The 17392-nt window shown below is 35.2% G+C and overlaps 1 protein-coding gene across 2 annotated transcripts; it reads right to left on the bottom strand.

Annotated features, from left to right (window-relative positions):
- Nucleotides 1–41: 41 nt before the first annotated feature.
- SPO11 (SPO11 initiator of meiotic double strand breaks) lies at nucleotides 42–16067 on the bottom strand. Of its 2 annotated transcripts, XM_072026655.1 has the most exons (13): nucleotides 15684–16066; nucleotides 13155–13268; nucleotides 10400–10488; nucleotides 9717–9783; nucleotides 9385–9493; nucleotides 8728–8814; nucleotides 7374–7410; nucleotides 7042–7151; nucleotides 6452–6551; nucleotides 3886–3923; nucleotides 2203–2279; nucleotides 1891–2002; nucleotides 42–1232 (listed from the first exon to the last, which is right to left on the bottom strand). In XM_072026655.1, exons 1-13 carry the CDS (start codon nucleotides 15827–15829, stop codon nucleotides 1113–1115), a joined length of 1206 nt encoding a protein of 401 aa, XP_071882756.1. In that variant the 5' UTR covers nucleotides 15830–16066; the 3' UTR covers nucleotides 42–1112. The 2 variants fall into 2 exon arrangements, with proteins under 2 accessions (XP_071882756.1, XP_071882757.1); XM_072026656.1 differs by lacking the exon at nucleotides 8728–8814 and having other exon boundaries at nucleotides 15684–16067.
- Nucleotides 16068–17392: the final 1325 nt, after the last annotated feature.

Raw genomic sequence — 17392 nt, 5'->3', positions numbered from 1 at the left:
CAGCCTGATATAAGGCCGGGTGTAGGATCACAGAATCATTACGGTTGGAAAAGCCCTCCAAGATCACCTGGTCCAGCCATCCCCCTACCACCAGTGTCACACACCCAACCCTGTCCCCAAGCACCACGTCCAACCTTTCCCTGAACGCCCCCAGGGACGGTGACCCCACCACCTCCCTGGACAACCTGTCCCAGTGCCTGACTGCTCTTTCTGAGCAGAAATGTCTCCTCATTGCCAACCCGAACCTCCCCTGGCACAACTTGAGGCCATTCCCTCTGGTCCTGTCGCTAGTTATCTGTGAGAAGAGATCAACCCCCAGCTCCCCCAACTTCTTTTAAGGTTCTCCCCTGAGCCTCCTCTTCTCCAGACTAAACAACCCCAGTTCCCAGTTCTGCTGGTGTATTACTTGTGCATCAAGATTATTTGTGCACCCGGACACTGGAAGTTGCTAGCAGGCAGTAACACTGCTACAGTGCAGAAAATAAAAAGGAATTCGAGTTCCTTTTGATTTGGATACTGGTGGAGCAGGAGTAAAATATAAAGTCTACTGAAAATATTATTCGATGACTCTGTGGATCAGTTTTAGAAATATTTTCTATGTACTCAGTTTGGTTTCTTCATGTAAAATATATTATACGCTTTAATCACTGCAGTTTCCGGCTTCTTTTTACTGTTTTAGGGCCAACTTTAAAAAAAAAAAAAATGAACAAGGGATTTTGTTATGATGTGCATCATTAACAGGGTTGTTTATTAAATTCTTAATCAGTAACATCTGCTTGCTTACTTGTTCATTGAAAACAAATAGCAATTTGGTTGCTGGAACATTTATAGCTGCTTGAGATATGCAGTAACGAAGAACTATCTCTGACTTTTAGGTTTGAGTTTACAGTGAACACAAAATACCACAGCGCTGTACTTAAAATTATTTTCAGGAGACGTTTACCAAAAAATTGTTAACAAAGCCTTTTACTCTTCAAAAATTAAAAGGACTGTACAGCATTATTTTCTGCTTTAAAAGAATAAATAACCATAATCTAGCTGTAGTGATAAACTGAACAAGAAGCAGTCAAGAAAGTATTATCAAGAAAAACAGTTAATTGGCAAACAAGCATTCATAACCATCCACCAAATTGCAATTTGTTTGGTAAATAGACTCTGGAAAGATAATCTGATGAAAGAGAAGTTAAAGCTTGAATTTCAGCCTTCATTTTAGATGCTGCCATAATTTCCAGCTAAAAAAAAAAAAAAAAAAAAAAAAAGAACAAAATGCGTGATGCTGCAACCACCTCATCTTATTATTTAAATAAGAATTACACTTGTTGGATGTGCATATAGAGCTACAAAGTTAGTATTACTGGAAATGGTGCTGCAAACTCCCTGCCACTGAGCTGAAATTATTGTATGCTCATGTGTATACCTCACAGCAACACAAACAAATAACTTATAAGGTGAGTATAAACAGCAAGGGGAAGGTACACAATACCTTTTCTTCCTTTCTAACCATTTAACACAATAGGTGATTTAAAAGTTACAGGCAAGATCAGAGGACAAGTACAGAATAAGAAATTGTTTTAAGTGTTCCCCTACTTCTAAGTATGTAATATATTCTGCAATATTTAAAATAACATTAAAATCCCATGTACAGCTTATGATCATCAGATGACTAATAGCAGGAAGGCTAAAAAAGCTGCCAGTCCTGGCCTGTGAACAATTGAGCCCCAGTGATTTGGAGAGACAGTGGACATGAATTTATCAATCTTGCTGCCTTTTAGTGCTGCAAAAACTTTCTGCTACACTAAGAGCTTATAAAAATAAAGAGAAACAGGATTGCAGATGACAGGATTTGTTTTGTGGGGAGAAAGAAACAAGAAACAATAGGTTTGTACATGCCTCTTTCTTCCACATTGGCTGAGAAGCAATGTAAGGTCTCTTTTGTATACTTGCTAACTTATTTTGATCTTGCTTTGTAAGTGGAATCAGGACATCTTTGCATATATTTAATCTGAAAAGTAAATAATGTTGTTAAATTTTCTCTTATATTTCAGAAATATCAATTCCAACTTACTTCTTTATAATAAGCCAAAAATAATGTATGAAAACAATAATAGGTGTCAGTTGTTTGTTTGTGCATTAAGTCAGATGGTATTTACTATCTATGAAATAGAAGAAGAATACTTCTGTTTCTTTTGGGTATAAACTAACCTCTTCAGATCAGATGGAAGGAGACCAAGCCACTTTACAGATGGAACAGTGAGATGATGGGCCTCAAAAGACATTGACTGAAACAAGAAGAGTCAACTACAACATTCAGTGACTTTTAGTTTAAGTCATTTGAGATATATGCCTTCCTAGATCACAAATTTTATTGCAGAGGTGGTTATTTTTTTTGTTATTATCAGAATGTTACATGAGAAAATGGTGCAGCTGGAGTTTACCATATCCCCTTACTGGAAACAGATTCTCCTTTAAGGCTTGCACTATTTAGCCACAAGAGATTGTAGCCTGAATAGGTTTTGATTTTTGTTTGTTTGTTTTTCACAGTCAGTATGAGTCTCCCAAACAAAACTGAAGCCAGGAGAAGCAATGACAATTACAACTGAAAATTTCTGATATTTTCTGCTGGAAAGTATCACATTATATAAAAATAGCCCAAACATAAGGGCATCTGACCCAGTATCATGGCTACAGAAATATCTAAAGGAAAACTGTAAAAACAAATATGCAATAAATGATACTTCTCAGAATGCTATTCCTACTCCTAGCAGTTTGTGACTCCAACGTTCTGAGCCAGAAGCGGTGTTACAGTATTTAGTAGTGTTTGATTTTGTCTGATTGCTTTTAGAATCCATGAAAACTTCTGAAACCTATAGCACACTACAGCAGACTGGACTAGATGATTTTAGAGGTCTTCTCCAACCTAAATGATTCTGTGATTCTGTGATTTAAATTACATGTTGTACAAAGGAATACTTCCACTGTTGGTAATGGATTTGGCATATTTGAGTTTCAGTTTGATACATGTGTTACTCTGCAATTGAACAAAATAAACTTTTAAAGGAACCTGAGGATTTAGTTTAATCCTTGAAGATGGTGTTCTCTTAGTTTACATGCATTTCTAAGGTTAAAAGCCTGACGGGTCACCTGAACACTTGGGAATTCTGGCTCCCTGTATGTCCATGAGACATACATTATGACATATATTTGACTTTGGACATAATTGTCTGACTAGTTTCCAAAGGGTTTTTATGTGTTTTGCTCTGTGTGTGAGTTTTTATGTTTGTTTGTTTTTAACTTTGGATGTTTTCTCCATTGGTCTCCCAAACAGTTCACACATCTGCTCCTACTCTCTGCCCTCCCCTTAGTCTGCCTGCCTTTCATGTTGTTTTCTGTACCTCATCTTTTAGCAATGTATTACAATATGCGTTCTTATTCCTTTTGCTTCTTCCTCCATAATGTTCCACACTAAAACATGTATCCGTAACTTCTCACCCCAAAACAAAATCTTTACCAAGACAACAAGATTTTATGGAGAATCAAGCAGTTCACCCATCTCACAAGTTATGTTCTTTTCATTCCCAGCCTTCATTTGTCTTCTAAGGCAGAAACAAAAGAAAATGAAGAACACTTTTCTATTTGGACTTCCTGAAAACTACCTGTACAGCAGGAAAAAAGCTGTGAAACATGGTTAAATGAAACACCTGACATTATTATCCAGTTTCTTTTTGTTGCAGAAAGAAGCTGTTTTTGCAGATACAGAAGGCCTAAAAACTGTGTCTGTGCTGAAACAAAATGCCAAAGGTAGTAACTATTCTAACTCATACTACATCCAAGCTTCAAGGCAGGACTAAAAAATAATATATTTTGAAATGGAAAAATTATACTCACCACAGATCCATATTTATAGATGCACATTATTTCTATACCTAGGTTGGAGAATATAAAATATCAAATGTCTGTTTATCACCACGCTTAAGAAGACTACATTAAGAATTCACTTTTATGGCATAACAGTTATGACATTATGATTAGTGAAGTTCTTTATGGTTTAAAATTATTTTTAGTGTATGTCAAAATAATCAGAATTTGATGTATCATCTATTCATTCATCTTTATATAGTAAAATGTTTCACACTGTCCACACATAGTCATTTCAGAAGCAAGGATAATCAGCTCTCATACACGTTGTCCAACATCAGGCAGGAATATTGTCTTTTTTTTTTTTTTTTTTTTTCCATTAATCTTGTGTAATCCATATCTCTTAACACTATTGCTTTATAGCAAAATTATAGCAATTACTTTCTTAAAGTTCCTGATAAAAATCTCATACACTTCAGCTTGGTCTAAATTTCAGTTATGAGATGTTTAAGAGCTTGAAAAAAAATCAACAACCCACCCAGCTGTGTATTCAGGCTTTGTTAAAACATTGTGTGTACTTTACTTATTTAATACTTAAAACATATTTTACATTTAAGCAATTCTATTAATTGTCAGCAGACAGACTTTGATTTTTTGTGAAATAAAACTATGCCTATCAGATTTATTTTCTGATTTGATAACTTATTTTTCTTTTTAAACTGTGCTGCTCTGCTCAAAATTTTCTGCAATAAAAACAAAAGGAAAAAAAAAAAAACAGTACATTTAGTAACATTTACCAGATATTTAGTAACATTTACCAGATATTTGAATAGTGCAAATATGCATTAATTAATGCAGTTTTTCGATGTATACTGAAGAGTACCACCAATTCTTGTTTTTAGCTTAAAATTCAGTTATTTATCTTGAACTACAGACACCAGAGACTGTGGTTTAAAGCATACCAGCTACAACTCTAAGTTTTTTCACCATTGCTGTTTTCTCCTTAAGTATTTCTTCACAACAAAGGGCTCAGTCAGTATCCTAAACATCTCTAATTTTTAACTGGTTGAACCAAGAAATAATTTACATAAAGTTGCATTTCAAAGAGTATTTACAAAACCAAGTATATGCTATCAAGCTGTTCTGCAGTTGAATCATCAGAACAAGGTTTTGAAGCTTATTTCACACAACAGCAACAGCATATAAGCTTCAGGAAGTCTGACCCATCTTAACTTCCCCTCAGCATGGCCACAGAAAAATAAAGACAAAAAATAAAGACAAACAGTATTCCACGCAAACAGTATTCCACGATATGCTCAATCTGGTCATGTTGCCTCTCAGACAGTGGGAATGAAACAGTGCAAATAATCCAGATTTCATGCCACATTCCCACTTCTTACGGGAAAAAAAGAAAGAAAGAAAAAAAAAAAAACGGCAAAGTTCTGCCACTGTGATATTTCTGATATGGCAGGGTGAAAATTAAAAAGCGTTTACTTTTCAGTAACAAAGGAAGTTCCAGATTAGTCTATGTCTAGGATTTGCATTTCAGCTTTTGGGCAGATGATCTTCAAAACATATAGATAGCCTATGGGCTATTCTTTGATACAAGTAACTTACAGATAAATTCTGCAAATTTTGATAAGTTAAGACTGACCGTTGAGTCTGCAGTTCACAGCTGTTCATGTTCTCAGTAGAAAACAAACAAACAACCCCACCAAAACTATGAGATGTGAAGTACTTCCAGTATGTCCAATACAGCGATATCCAGGTAACTATTTTGAGATGAGTCCTCATATCTTTAGCATTCCCATTTGCCAGCACAGCCTCAATTTTAAGATTAATTTTGTTCCTGCTGGCATCCTACTAGTAGGTTCTAGATTTCACTGCATAAATTATTGACGTCATGAGTGCTGAATTATTTATATAAGACTATATAAACTACTTTAAAAATCAATAAAAGACTCACTTTGTTCAAAAATACAATTTTCTTCATATCTGTCTACCCTATGAATTTCCAAAAATTCTGTTTTATACCAAAAATTCTGTTTTATACCAAACCAAGCAATGTTTATGGAAGTTCCTGTTATTTCTTTTGGTTTTACAAAAGGAGCAGTTTAACCAACTGCTAGAACTCTTATCAGAGCTACATTTTTGAAAGTATTTATCTAGGACCTCCTGAGACTTTAAATAGTAGTCAGGTGCATAACTCATTAAAATCAGTGGAATTGTACAATGGGTCATAAATTCCATGATGCTTATTCTCATTTCTAGGCCCACAGGTCTTGTGAAAATCTAGTTCTAATACGACCTACAAATTGTATAAAAATATTTTTTAGGTACAAAGCAAGATTTTATTAAGACCTCAGAGCACAGCAAATCATCACAGACAATAAGAGTACGTTGAGTGGGAATCAGGCCAGTACTGATGTCTCAGTTAAACTTCTGTACTCCTAGACATATTCTGCATAAATCAGAAACTTTCTGTTTGTGTTGGATTGCCCACTCTATGCCATAAGCACCTTCCCATAAAAGTGAGAAACTAGATTCTAAATAAATTCTGCTTTCTTTTTATGTTACTGAACCTCTACAGATTTACCATGTGGATCAGCATCCATAAGGGTGAAAACAGGAATTTGAAATGTATCCCACAGCTTTCTGACCAAAAGGCGTGTATTCAGATCTGGTATGCCTCTTCCCTAAGGAAATAAAATAAAGCAGACAGTTTTAAATTAATTAAAACAACATCTGGCTACATGTGTGTTTACATTTGCCATTTAAAACAAGCAAACAAAATGTTTGCAGGAATATTTTTCCAGCAGCTATCTCACAGGGAAAATGGTACACTCTTATTTTCTCTCTGTGGGAAGGGAAGAAGGAACAAGGGTTTGGGAGCAGCACTGCAGATGTCCTGGATTATAGGCCCTGTAGAATTATCATACATTTCTCTGTGTAAGCTCTGGGAGTTGACACACAGATGTACTCCAGTATCTGTATAAACTGGCATAAAAATTAAAAGGCCACTTTTTTCTTCTCAAAAATACTTAAGGCACTAAAGAAACAATATAAAACAAGTTCTAGATATGACTGACTATTATGGGTAGCTGATACATATGTAGTTTTCTGCATAGTGTAAAGTCTTCTCTATTCTGATGTCTAACAAGATGATATAAGATGTAAGTTGCATACCGTAATCATTATACATGGGGACAATTTAATGCAGAAGTCATCATCCAGTAGTCTCTGAAAAGTTGCATCTTTTTCTACGATTAATATAAATTTGGCATGTGAGTTTAAATCTTTTATGTTAAGGCTACCTGCATGTAAAATGATCCATTGCACCAATTAATTCAAATTGAATGCTTTAAAATACATACTTTGGAGCCAAAAGCAGTGTTCGTGACTCGATTTCAGAGCCAGCAAGCAGAGAAAAAAATACCAGAACATTGTTTAACTTGGAATATTCTTTGTTTTTACTTTATATTTTCAGTCTACAACGAGAGTTTTAGCTCAAAGGATACTTTTAATTCCTTGAACATTAGATGGCACAGTGACTGCCTAAAACAACAAAAATTATATTAATCATTTATAATAGAGAAACTGATACATTTTAAAATAACAACATTAGGTAATGAAGAACACAATTACATCCTAAAACAACCATTCATCTTCTTATATACAAGATTGATTTTGACGTTTTCACTGCTTTATAAGTACATTCAACCATTTATATCCTGTTCTATTGTATGGTCTTATAGAAGTCCTCCTGTTATAACAAGATGCTTTTCAAAAGCATGTTTGTGCTACTGTCACCAAAGATTGTTCATCATATGGGCATTACAGAGATAACAATGTCTTGATTCGTTTTTTTATCTTTTTTTACCCAGAAGAAAAGTCATCTTGATGTGAAAATTGAAAATTTAATACAGGTTTAAAACATTTAGGCATTCTTTTTGGAAGACCATTTAATCCTTTCTTTTATTAACCTATAACCTGTTTTTATAACTATCTTGGAGCAACAGTTTTAAGACACAGTAATGTTTACTTTACACCTCATATTAGGATTGGCTCAATCTGGCAAGCATATGGATGAGAAAAAGGAACTGGAGGAAGAACTTGGCAAAAGACTATATATACATTGAAGTGTGTGGTCTGCTTTTACTCCTGACTGCTAAATCACCTCCGGTGCCAGTGTGGAACAACTCAACAAATAAAACTATGAAGAGCTGTAGAAGAGTATTAATAACAGGGGTCTTTATGCTTTACTTTAAGACAAAGTATAATAGGCAGCTAAGGTCATCTTTCCATTTTGAAATCATCAGTTTAGGCTTACAATGAATAGATTTTCCAGTAAATCATGACAACAGTCAGCAAATCTAAGTTCTGCTCCTGCTTTCATAATCTTTTCATCTACGGGAAATCTTATAGGACCAGATTAGTTGAATCTCATCTCCTCAAAACACTTCTGGCTCTTGACTACTTATCAAGCTGTGGGTATAGACTTCTCTTTAGCTCAGTACTGCCTTTGATAACCTCTCCCCAAGTCCACACCATATATACAGACCTGTCCTCTTTACATCTGTTTCCTTCTCCTTCACATACCCTAGACAGTGTCCACAGCTCTCATTCATGTTCTTTACCTAGTACACAGTGAGAGGGACCATAAGCTGTACCTGGGTTAGATTCAGGCAGATGGGGACTCACTGGCTGGTAGCTGCATAGGTAGCACGATTACAGGTCTGTATAATAAATGTATACAGCACACTGAGCTACAAGAAGTGCAGTCCACAAAGGTAGATGGTGATCTATGTAAGTTCCTTCCAACTGAAACTATTCTATTTATTCTAATTACTGTTATTGTTATATAATACATACTGTTGCACCACAGGTACAATTCACTTTTGTACCATCTTCCTCAGTATAACTTAAATTACCAGCAACAAAACCTTTAGTTGTAGACAGCTGAAAAAAAAATAATAAGTTGTATACAGTAAATTGTAAGTTATATGATTTTATTTTACTGCATTACACAGGCAAAACAAGAAACTTGGGGAGGAAGGGGCTAGGGGTGGGGGGGGAGAGGAACAACATAGTAAGTAGTTATCAGCTAAGACCAACCTTTTAAAAACCAAAGCAACATTGCTGTCATCATGTATATAAAGGTGTATTTACAGTAAGTTATGTTAGCAACTACATTTATGGATACAAAAGAATTCTTGTAAGCATGAAATAAAAGTAAGTCCAAACCTTACACCTCTGACTCACCTGAAATTTTCACTTAAACCACAAGTTAGCAAATCATTCAAGTATAAACTGTGAAACAGATGTCTTGTAGTCTATGAATTTTCTCTGAAGAAAGGAACCTTCAGAGTGTTCAAAACCTAATAAGGTTTCATTTGCACAAATAACACTTTCTATTTTAACTACATATTTCCTAATAATCACTTTTTTTCTTGATATTTCAGCTTTCAGTATGATCTATATGATTGGGAAATAACAACAGAATCAAAACATTAATAATAAGCCACTTACTATATGTAGACTTCTCCGAGGTATCTTAAGCATACAAGAAATGTCATTGATTATATTGTCCACAACACTCTGGCTACCAAACAGTTGTGTATCTGAGTAATATATATCCCTATCAAGACAAAATATGTATTTGTAATTATAATATTGAAATAGTCAGCTTATGAGAACAGAGAACAACATTTTACTGAGGGCATAGATAATAAAATCAGTGTATAGCATTTCACATAGAGAAATCTGTTATCCTAAAGGTATATATCCTAGTGGCTGTTTGTTTTTCACAGTGGCATTCTTAAAATAAAACTTTATCTGAAATTATAGAATTGCACTGTTACCTTTTAGTTGCATAAGTATCGCTCTGCACCATCTTGTAGATCATAGACAATATTTTGAGCATCAGAGCTGAAAAAATACACTTCAAAAATTTTAATCATATCAATTTTCAGAAATGCACATACTATAATATTTGTTTATATTGACCCATATTTGTGTCTCAAAACATAAAACACTGAAACATGAATACAATTTGTGCACGCATTGTAACATGCTGTGAAAATACAGAGAGGTTGTGCTAACAGACTCAATAATTTCTAGCATAACTAGAAAAAAAAAATGATGGAGTTGAGTTAGGGAATATATGCCTTGTAATCAAGGCCAAGAAATGAATTGACAGATTTAGAAAAATAAATTAGTTTATTGTCCATATTCCAAGATCACTTTACCAGTTAGCTTTTTGAAGAATGGTTATATTTTTGTATGACAACCTTGTGTATATGCCTCCAGCTGGTATTCAGTCAGGGAGTGTAGAAACTATAATAATTTTGTATTGATTTCACTGTCACCCCATAAGTTAACAGAGAAAAGCTGAAGGGCTGGTCATAATTGCAAGTTTTATTAGTCTTACACTTCTAAAGCACAAGACAAAAATTATATCTTTTACAAAGTTTCAAACTAAAATACAAGAAAAAAAAAAAAAAGTTAAGAATTCTGAATTTGAACATTTGTTTTTTTAACTTACCAAACTTTGTTGCTGATCTAGGGCAGTCACTTCTGATTTGTTTTGTAGTACAATATGGTACCATCTGTAGACCTACAGAATCTTTAAATCTGATACATTGCAAAATACAGCAAACTGTAATCTTGTGAAGATATGTAAATTACTCTATCCAAGATAATTCAGACTAAGACCACTTTCCTAAAATCATACATGCTAGCTCTATTTTCAAACTGAGTACAGACTACTAACAAACAAATACGTAACACAGGAAAAAATGTGATTTATTACTAGTATACAAGTCAAATTTAACATAGTAACTTTCTGGTGTAGAATGTATGAGAAAGTGTAATTATTTAATATTACAATAATATGATCTGATTTATGCCCTTATTATCAAAATAAATAGATTTCATTTTTGGAACTTTTGGAAAGAAAAATGGGGGTCATCCTATTCTCTAAACAGTTCACTCATCTAAATGAGCTCCACGATTTAATTTTTAAACATTTCATACCGGAAGGTAGGTATGAAGAATCACTTGTTTTCTTAACAACAGCTCATTTTAGTGTCTTATTTTAATGACAGTCCTGTCTATAACGCATTGTTTTTCATTTTAGATTTCTGTACCTACTTTTAAAAAGTATCGATGGTTAAATGACCATTAGTTTATACAAAACCACATAACATTTCTAAATTTTTCTTTGTCTAAGGTTTTGCTCCATGCATCCTTTGGGTGGCAGAACACACCACAGCGCTGTGTAAGGCACAGCAGCAGCAGACGGCATAGTGTAGCATCTGCCTTTCTGCTTCAAAGCAACTTTCTTGCCTTTGTGCTGCAACATTGAAAACGTGTGTGTGCCTTGTTCCCTACACTGTAACTGCACAGAATGAAACTTTGCCGGATTGCTCTGTTAGGGTAAATAAGGAACACTTCATTTTAGAAACATTATATTTAAGATCAGTTTGACTCACACAGATAGCTCAGAAAGAAAACCTTAACCTAGCTGTATATCAGATACAGATTTTTTGTATATCAGATTTTTCCTAGTACTGCATTTATCCCAACAGAACAGTTTTCTGTAAAATCTTTCCACTCTATGAAAACTGTATTTATTTATGTATTTATTTTAACATAAATTTGCTCAATGGAAACCAATTGTACTGCTTTAGGCCTGGCATTCTCACCGATTGACCTCATTCTCAGGTAAATATCTCTATGTTTACAGGGAACGTTTCAAACATGAATTCATTCTCTCATTTCCACAAGCTCCTGCCCTGCAGATTCCAGTTGTGCAGATTAGGAATGGAAATGCTGCCTAAATAAGGAAAAATAAGCCCCACTAACTATCTTTTCTACCATTCCTGTTACATTGGGGGGAGGGGTGCTTTTTATTTTTATTTGCTTACTTATTTTTATTTTAACCTCCTCAGAAATCCTGTTGTATTAAACAAGTACGCACATCATTTTGTAATGGAATGAATACATGAGTTTACATTTCTCCACCATAAATAATGTTTCAGCTTTTTAAATTTGATTGATGAATCTTATTTTTAACATACTGTGATGTTTTAATATGAACATTTTGCCCCCTATGTATTCTGATGGCAAATAACATCTCACATTTGTTTTTCTAGCCTGGAATGCCATTTTCCCCAAGACTGCCAAAAATTGCAAAGTTTTGTTATAGTTTTTGATTTTTACAGACATCTGAGTGAAACACTTTTTGTCAAGCTACCAGGATAGAAATGACTAAATTCACTAGCATTTCAGTTAACTGATTACCTTCAGGCCCTTCAGGTTCTCTGATTGACAGAAATTTATTGTTGTCATTAAATGAGTATTTCACCAAAGTGTAATGCTTGGAAGGTTTGCTGTGCTTTTGCAATCTGAACGTTTGTAATGTGCCCACTTACAAGCACCTCTGCAATCTTATTGATCTAAATATCCTTTAACCCAATGATGCCCAAAGCCATTACAAGACAAGAATTTAGATTTGTTTCTTCCTTTATCATTTTGCTTCCATATTATAGAAAGCAATTACTTTCTTGGTTTCAGGTATTTTCAGCTGAAATGAGTGCCTTGGAAAAATACTGTTGCACAGGCAACTTCTGTAGATCTGTGTTATAAAGGACAGGTTGTTTTCCTCTGATCCTGTCTAGGTAAACTGGCATGAGATATGAAATTTAGATAACAATTCAGAAACTTGTTTTACTTTATTTGGCTAGTCATGGACTTGGAAAAGTACACGGACACAACATGAAGGTAAGAGAACAGTATCTTCTCTGAAGAATACAGAGAGGATAACTTTATCACTGTCATTTGAAGAAATAAGATACCATGAAGAAAAGCAGAGAAAAAGAAAATGGGAAGCACAGAAAGTTGATTAGAAAATGAAATTGCTAGCAATTGTTTCCAGCCTAAAAGATTTTTATTTTTTTAATCAAATAAAATGTATTATTTCTGTTTTCTACCGTATCCAGAAAATTATTGTATATAGGACCTATTTCCTTTCTGACCCTTTTACAGAAGTTTTACATTCCCCTTTATGTTAATGGTCTGCTGTTATTTGACTAAATGCACAGTGCCTGTCTATGCAGATTGAGTACTAAACACCACTTTTTATTTGTCCATTATTTTTTTAAGAAGCCAAATTATATATTGACTCTAATACTTACAGAACTACATAAGATTAACTTTTCTAGACATTATACAATCAAATTTATATTCATGACATTTATAATAACATAAGGCAGGACTTTAAACTATATAAAACTTACTCAATATTCCTCCAATCTGATCTCCTAGTCACTGTGAGAACAGGTGCTTGTTGTTTGGACAAGCTTTCAAATACATCTTGAATAACATTTTCAATTGCTTCAAGAACTTCAGAACTGAAAGAAAGAAAATTAGTGATACAATTTATATGATTAAATATAGTTCTATTTTACATTCTGATCATCTATCACCATCCTTACAGAATTCATTTAACTCAAAACTGCTTTAAGAATATATTTGTTTCAAAAATATGGAGATCAAAAATGCTTGCTTTTGAATTTTCTTTTCCTTAGCTTCCCAAAGATATTTGATTTTCTATTCTGGATGCATGACTGAGAACACAATTAAAAGTACATTTCTATTCAATCCTTAAACCATCAAATTTTTCACCAGATGAACTTTTAGACCAACTGGCTGCTTCATGACTAATGATTAATGTTTTACTTTACATGATGTAATATTGGCTTTGGCTATGATTTGAGCTAAGTTGTTTTTAAATGCTGTAAATTTAAAAAACGTTCAACAGTACAAATACATCCTGTTGTACCATTGCACATTAACCTTTTGATCTGTTGCCCTAAACAAACTGTTAAGAGTTTTAATTATACGAAGGTTCCATCTCAACAGATGCACTGTGAAAAGCATAAAATCTGTATCTTTCACCTAAAAAGACAAAGTAACCTTGCAAGCAGATCCCTTACATCAAAACTGTAGGCTGGTCTCAGTGTTATGACAGATGCTTTTTATTTTCATAAGCAATCTGATGCCAATATTTCAGCTGTCCTTAAAATTACAGCTGTACTATATTCCCTTGTAAATGTAAGTAGGAATTAAAAGAGTAGGAAAAAAATTATTTTAGTTCAAAGATTTATCAGCAAAGTCCAATTTTGTTTTTAAGTAATATACTAAGAAAAGATGAGTCAATACCAGTGCAGACCACACCGAATGAATTATCCTAGTGTTACAAAATCAGCAAGAATAATTTTTTAAACCTAGCTGCGAGTCTCCTTAAACAATAATGAGGTGTCACGAAAGCTCTCTTCTATCAGCTGACTACACTTCTTCCATTTTGTAGCTCAGCGTCCACTTACTATTTGTTCTCAAAAAAAATAAAAAATAAAATAAAAAAATCCAGTTTTAGCTGAACAATTTCTGGAAAGTATTAACCTTTTCTTTTAAAACATTATTCATAGTAGTATCTGTATACTGAATGAAACTACTAGTATTACTAACATTTTTGTCCAATAAGATTAAATTGTTCAATGAACACAATGAAAGATATTTTTCTGTATTCAGATGAATCAGATGAATAATCGCAAACACAGAGAGATTCCCTGACTCTCAGACTCACAGTCTGTTCCTTCAACTTAAAATCCTACATATTACTGCCATATCCAAAATAGACATTCTATTAAGTAGAGAGGAAATGGTCTGCTGGTGAGCTAAATGCATAATACAGCAAAGGGTAAGAATAAAATTGATAAGCAAAGCTGACTACAGTACAGGTCAACTCAACAAAAATTAGAGTTGAGGTTAACAAAAATATGCAGAGGCAGGTGGCTGAAAGAATGGCTAGGCTGCTAGGAAATCTAAACTATGTCATTGTTTTGATACTTGTACACGTCATTATTTTGATAGTGTCTTAAAATTCCATATACATTTCAAAGTTCACTACAGAATATGAAAGTCGAGGTTGCTGTTCCCATCAAAGTTTCCTCATTTCTTGGCCAACAGAAGCTGTAAATGTGACAAAGTGGGAAAAGGACAGCAATTTTCTTTGTACCCCTTGCTGATATTTCATCTCCTTTTGCAGAGATTAATTGAATTTTAATAAGCAAACACGCAATACTGGCTAAGTATGCCTACTTAAAATACACTCTGGTTTAGTTAATGGTGAAATCTGAGCTGAGAAGGGCAGGCCCTGTCTATCTCATAGGGTTTCTCTGCTCATTTCTCACAGGTTGCAGCATGAATGGATACAAGTTTCTTTATAGCACAGGAAACACAGGAAACCATCTTCAACATTAATAGCATAAATGACTAATTTTATAGCACCTGTAGAGAGCACAAATAATAAAAATACACAAGAGAAACAGTTACAAATAAAGTCTGCAATGTAATAAACCAATACACTCCAAACTGTAAATGGCTAGAACCATTTCCCATACCCTGCCACAAAGACCAAGAACTGTCCAAGTCATATTATTATTATTGTCATCCTTTTGCTCTTAAAATACTTCTAAGATGTTCCCTGTCTCTTTTAGCCTCAGGGGCTGACACTGTGCATGGGAGCAGTCTTTTTTTGTTAGTGACATTCAATGTGTTTGTTTTGTCATCCTTTTTGGCATTTCCATCTGTACCTACAGACTTTTTGAGAAGTCTGAAGAAAGAGAGATGGTGCTGGCACAGCACGAAAGCTGCTTCTCCCTGGTGTTTTTGTAGTGGGTGTGTTTTTCACTTTAGCACAAGCACTACCAACTGAGCTACCACCACAGAAAGATGGCACAAGCACTGCTTTTCACAACTTTTACCTAGGGACATGGCTCCTATGAGCAGATCCACTTGTTTCCCCGAGGCCAGCTTCATTCCCTGCTGGCACCTCAGAGGAGCACACACTGTGGTCCTCCGTGGCACCTGACGCAGACCAGCCCAACCTCCCTGGGAGGGACGAAGCCATTTTAAAGAAGGGACCAAAGAGACCGATGGATTAGGAAAGTCTATTCTGGCCACTGGACCTAAAACTCATTCTTTGAGGTCAAATTGAAGGGCCAGCTGGTCAGGACAAACAGAACATGGCAGTATAAACTAGTCAAACAACATCTTTTCCTGGCCAATGGAGGGCTTTTCCTGCCCTTGCTAAGGGCCAGGAGCGGCCACGCCCGCCCGCGCTGACGAGGGAACCTTCCCGCCCTTCCCAGCCGACCAATGGCTTTTCCCGCCCTTCCCAGCCGACCAATGCCCTTTTCCGCTCGATTTGACAGACAGCAGCTGGCCCCGCCCTTCCTAACGGCTGGGGTCCTTTTCCCGCCCTTCCTGACTGACTGCCACAGCCTGAACCCCAAAATGGTGCCGGGGCCGCTGTGGGGCAGGTGTCTAATCACAACACCTGTGGCACCCAAATGTTTGAGGCCAGAGGGATAAATCTGGTCAGACTGGCCAGAAAGTGGCTGAATGGCTCATCGATACTTTTCTTGTCCTTTTTTAAAAAAAAAAAAAAGTTGTTTTTTTTTTTTTTTACTTCCCTCAGTATCAATTGTCTCTTCCTGATTGTTCTAATTAGCTGGAAGAAGTCTGAAAAAGCCGAATACCCCAATACCAGGCTGAAAAAATCATTTCCCTTCCTCTAAATGGAATTCGACTTCTAATGATATTGAATATTTAGTATTATTTTTATAATTTGCCTTCAGCATTTGGAAGATTTAGAATAGACTTGGGATATATTTTCTCCACACACTGTTATACACTTAAGTTCAGAACAAACACTCAACCTGAAATTCTAAGTGTCATGAATCACTGGTTTCTGAGGAAGTTGAGATTTAAGACAAAACTTGTTGAATGCTCTAAGACTTTTGGCTGAACAAGGACATTTCTGATTCATGTGGAGTCCTCAGCCAGAGGGCATCGTTTCAAAATCGACAATACAAAGCGAGAGATAAACTGTGAATTTGAAAAGAAATCCCACATGCAATTATTATCTTGGTGCACTTCATGCCAGTTTTCTTTAGGTGTTTGCCTACAAAAATTCTAGTCTCCTTCTCATCAGAAATTTTTGTAGGCATTGTTTAAAGTTTAAAGAGAAAACACAATACTTCTTGGGAGACCTGAGGGTCCGAGGCATGCAGCAGTGCGAGACCAGCTCCCATCCGATGGCCGAAGCCTACAGCCTTACCTTTGCTGTTATTTTACACCAAAGACTATTCTCAAATCCTAAGTATGTCATAGCAACTGACTGCCTGAAAGCGGTCATTCTGTATGAGCAGTAACTTAGGAGTTAAATACCTTAAAGACTTGTTCTTTCCAGAGAAAATTTTAATAAGCCCACCCCTGATAGCATTGTCTTTTACCCAGAGCAGTCAGTAATGCTGGAAGCTGTGCTGTATCTAGCTCACTTCTAAAGGTGCGATGCTTAGGCCTGTTGTTAGCAAGTTAGATGACATAGTGCATAAAATGTTGAAGACGGCATGTTTCTTCTTCTGTTCCATTTCTTCTCTGGTACTGACAAGAGTAAGCAGTCCAACTC

Source organism: Anas platyrhynchos, chromosome 21, assembly GCF_047663525.1.
Source record: "Anas platyrhynchos isolate ZD024472 breed Pekin duck chromosome 21, IASCAAS_PekinDuck_T2T, whole genome shotgun sequence".
NCBI lineage: Eukaryota > Metazoa > Chordata > Aves > Anseriformes > Anatidae > Anas > Anas platyrhynchos.
The sequence above is the reverse complement of the archived record's forward strand: the minus strand, read 5'-3'. Positions and strand labels throughout refer to the sequence as shown.

Bases quoted from the DNA above. Each gene is read 5' to 3' on its own strand.
- SPO11 (XM_072026655.1), bottom strand. From the start codon at position 15,829: ATGGCTTCGTCCCTCCCAGGGAGGTTGGGCTGGTCTGCGTCAGGTGCC. The intron at 13,269-15,683 runs GTAAAAGTTGTG...TCTTTCTTTCAG, and splicing joins CATAGGAGCCATGTCCCTAG to TTCTGAAGTTCTTGAAGCAA. The intron at 1,233-1,890 runs GCATGTACAAAC...TTTTTTTTTTAG, and splicing joins AGCCAATGTGGAAGAAAGAG to CTGGAAATTATGGCAGCATC.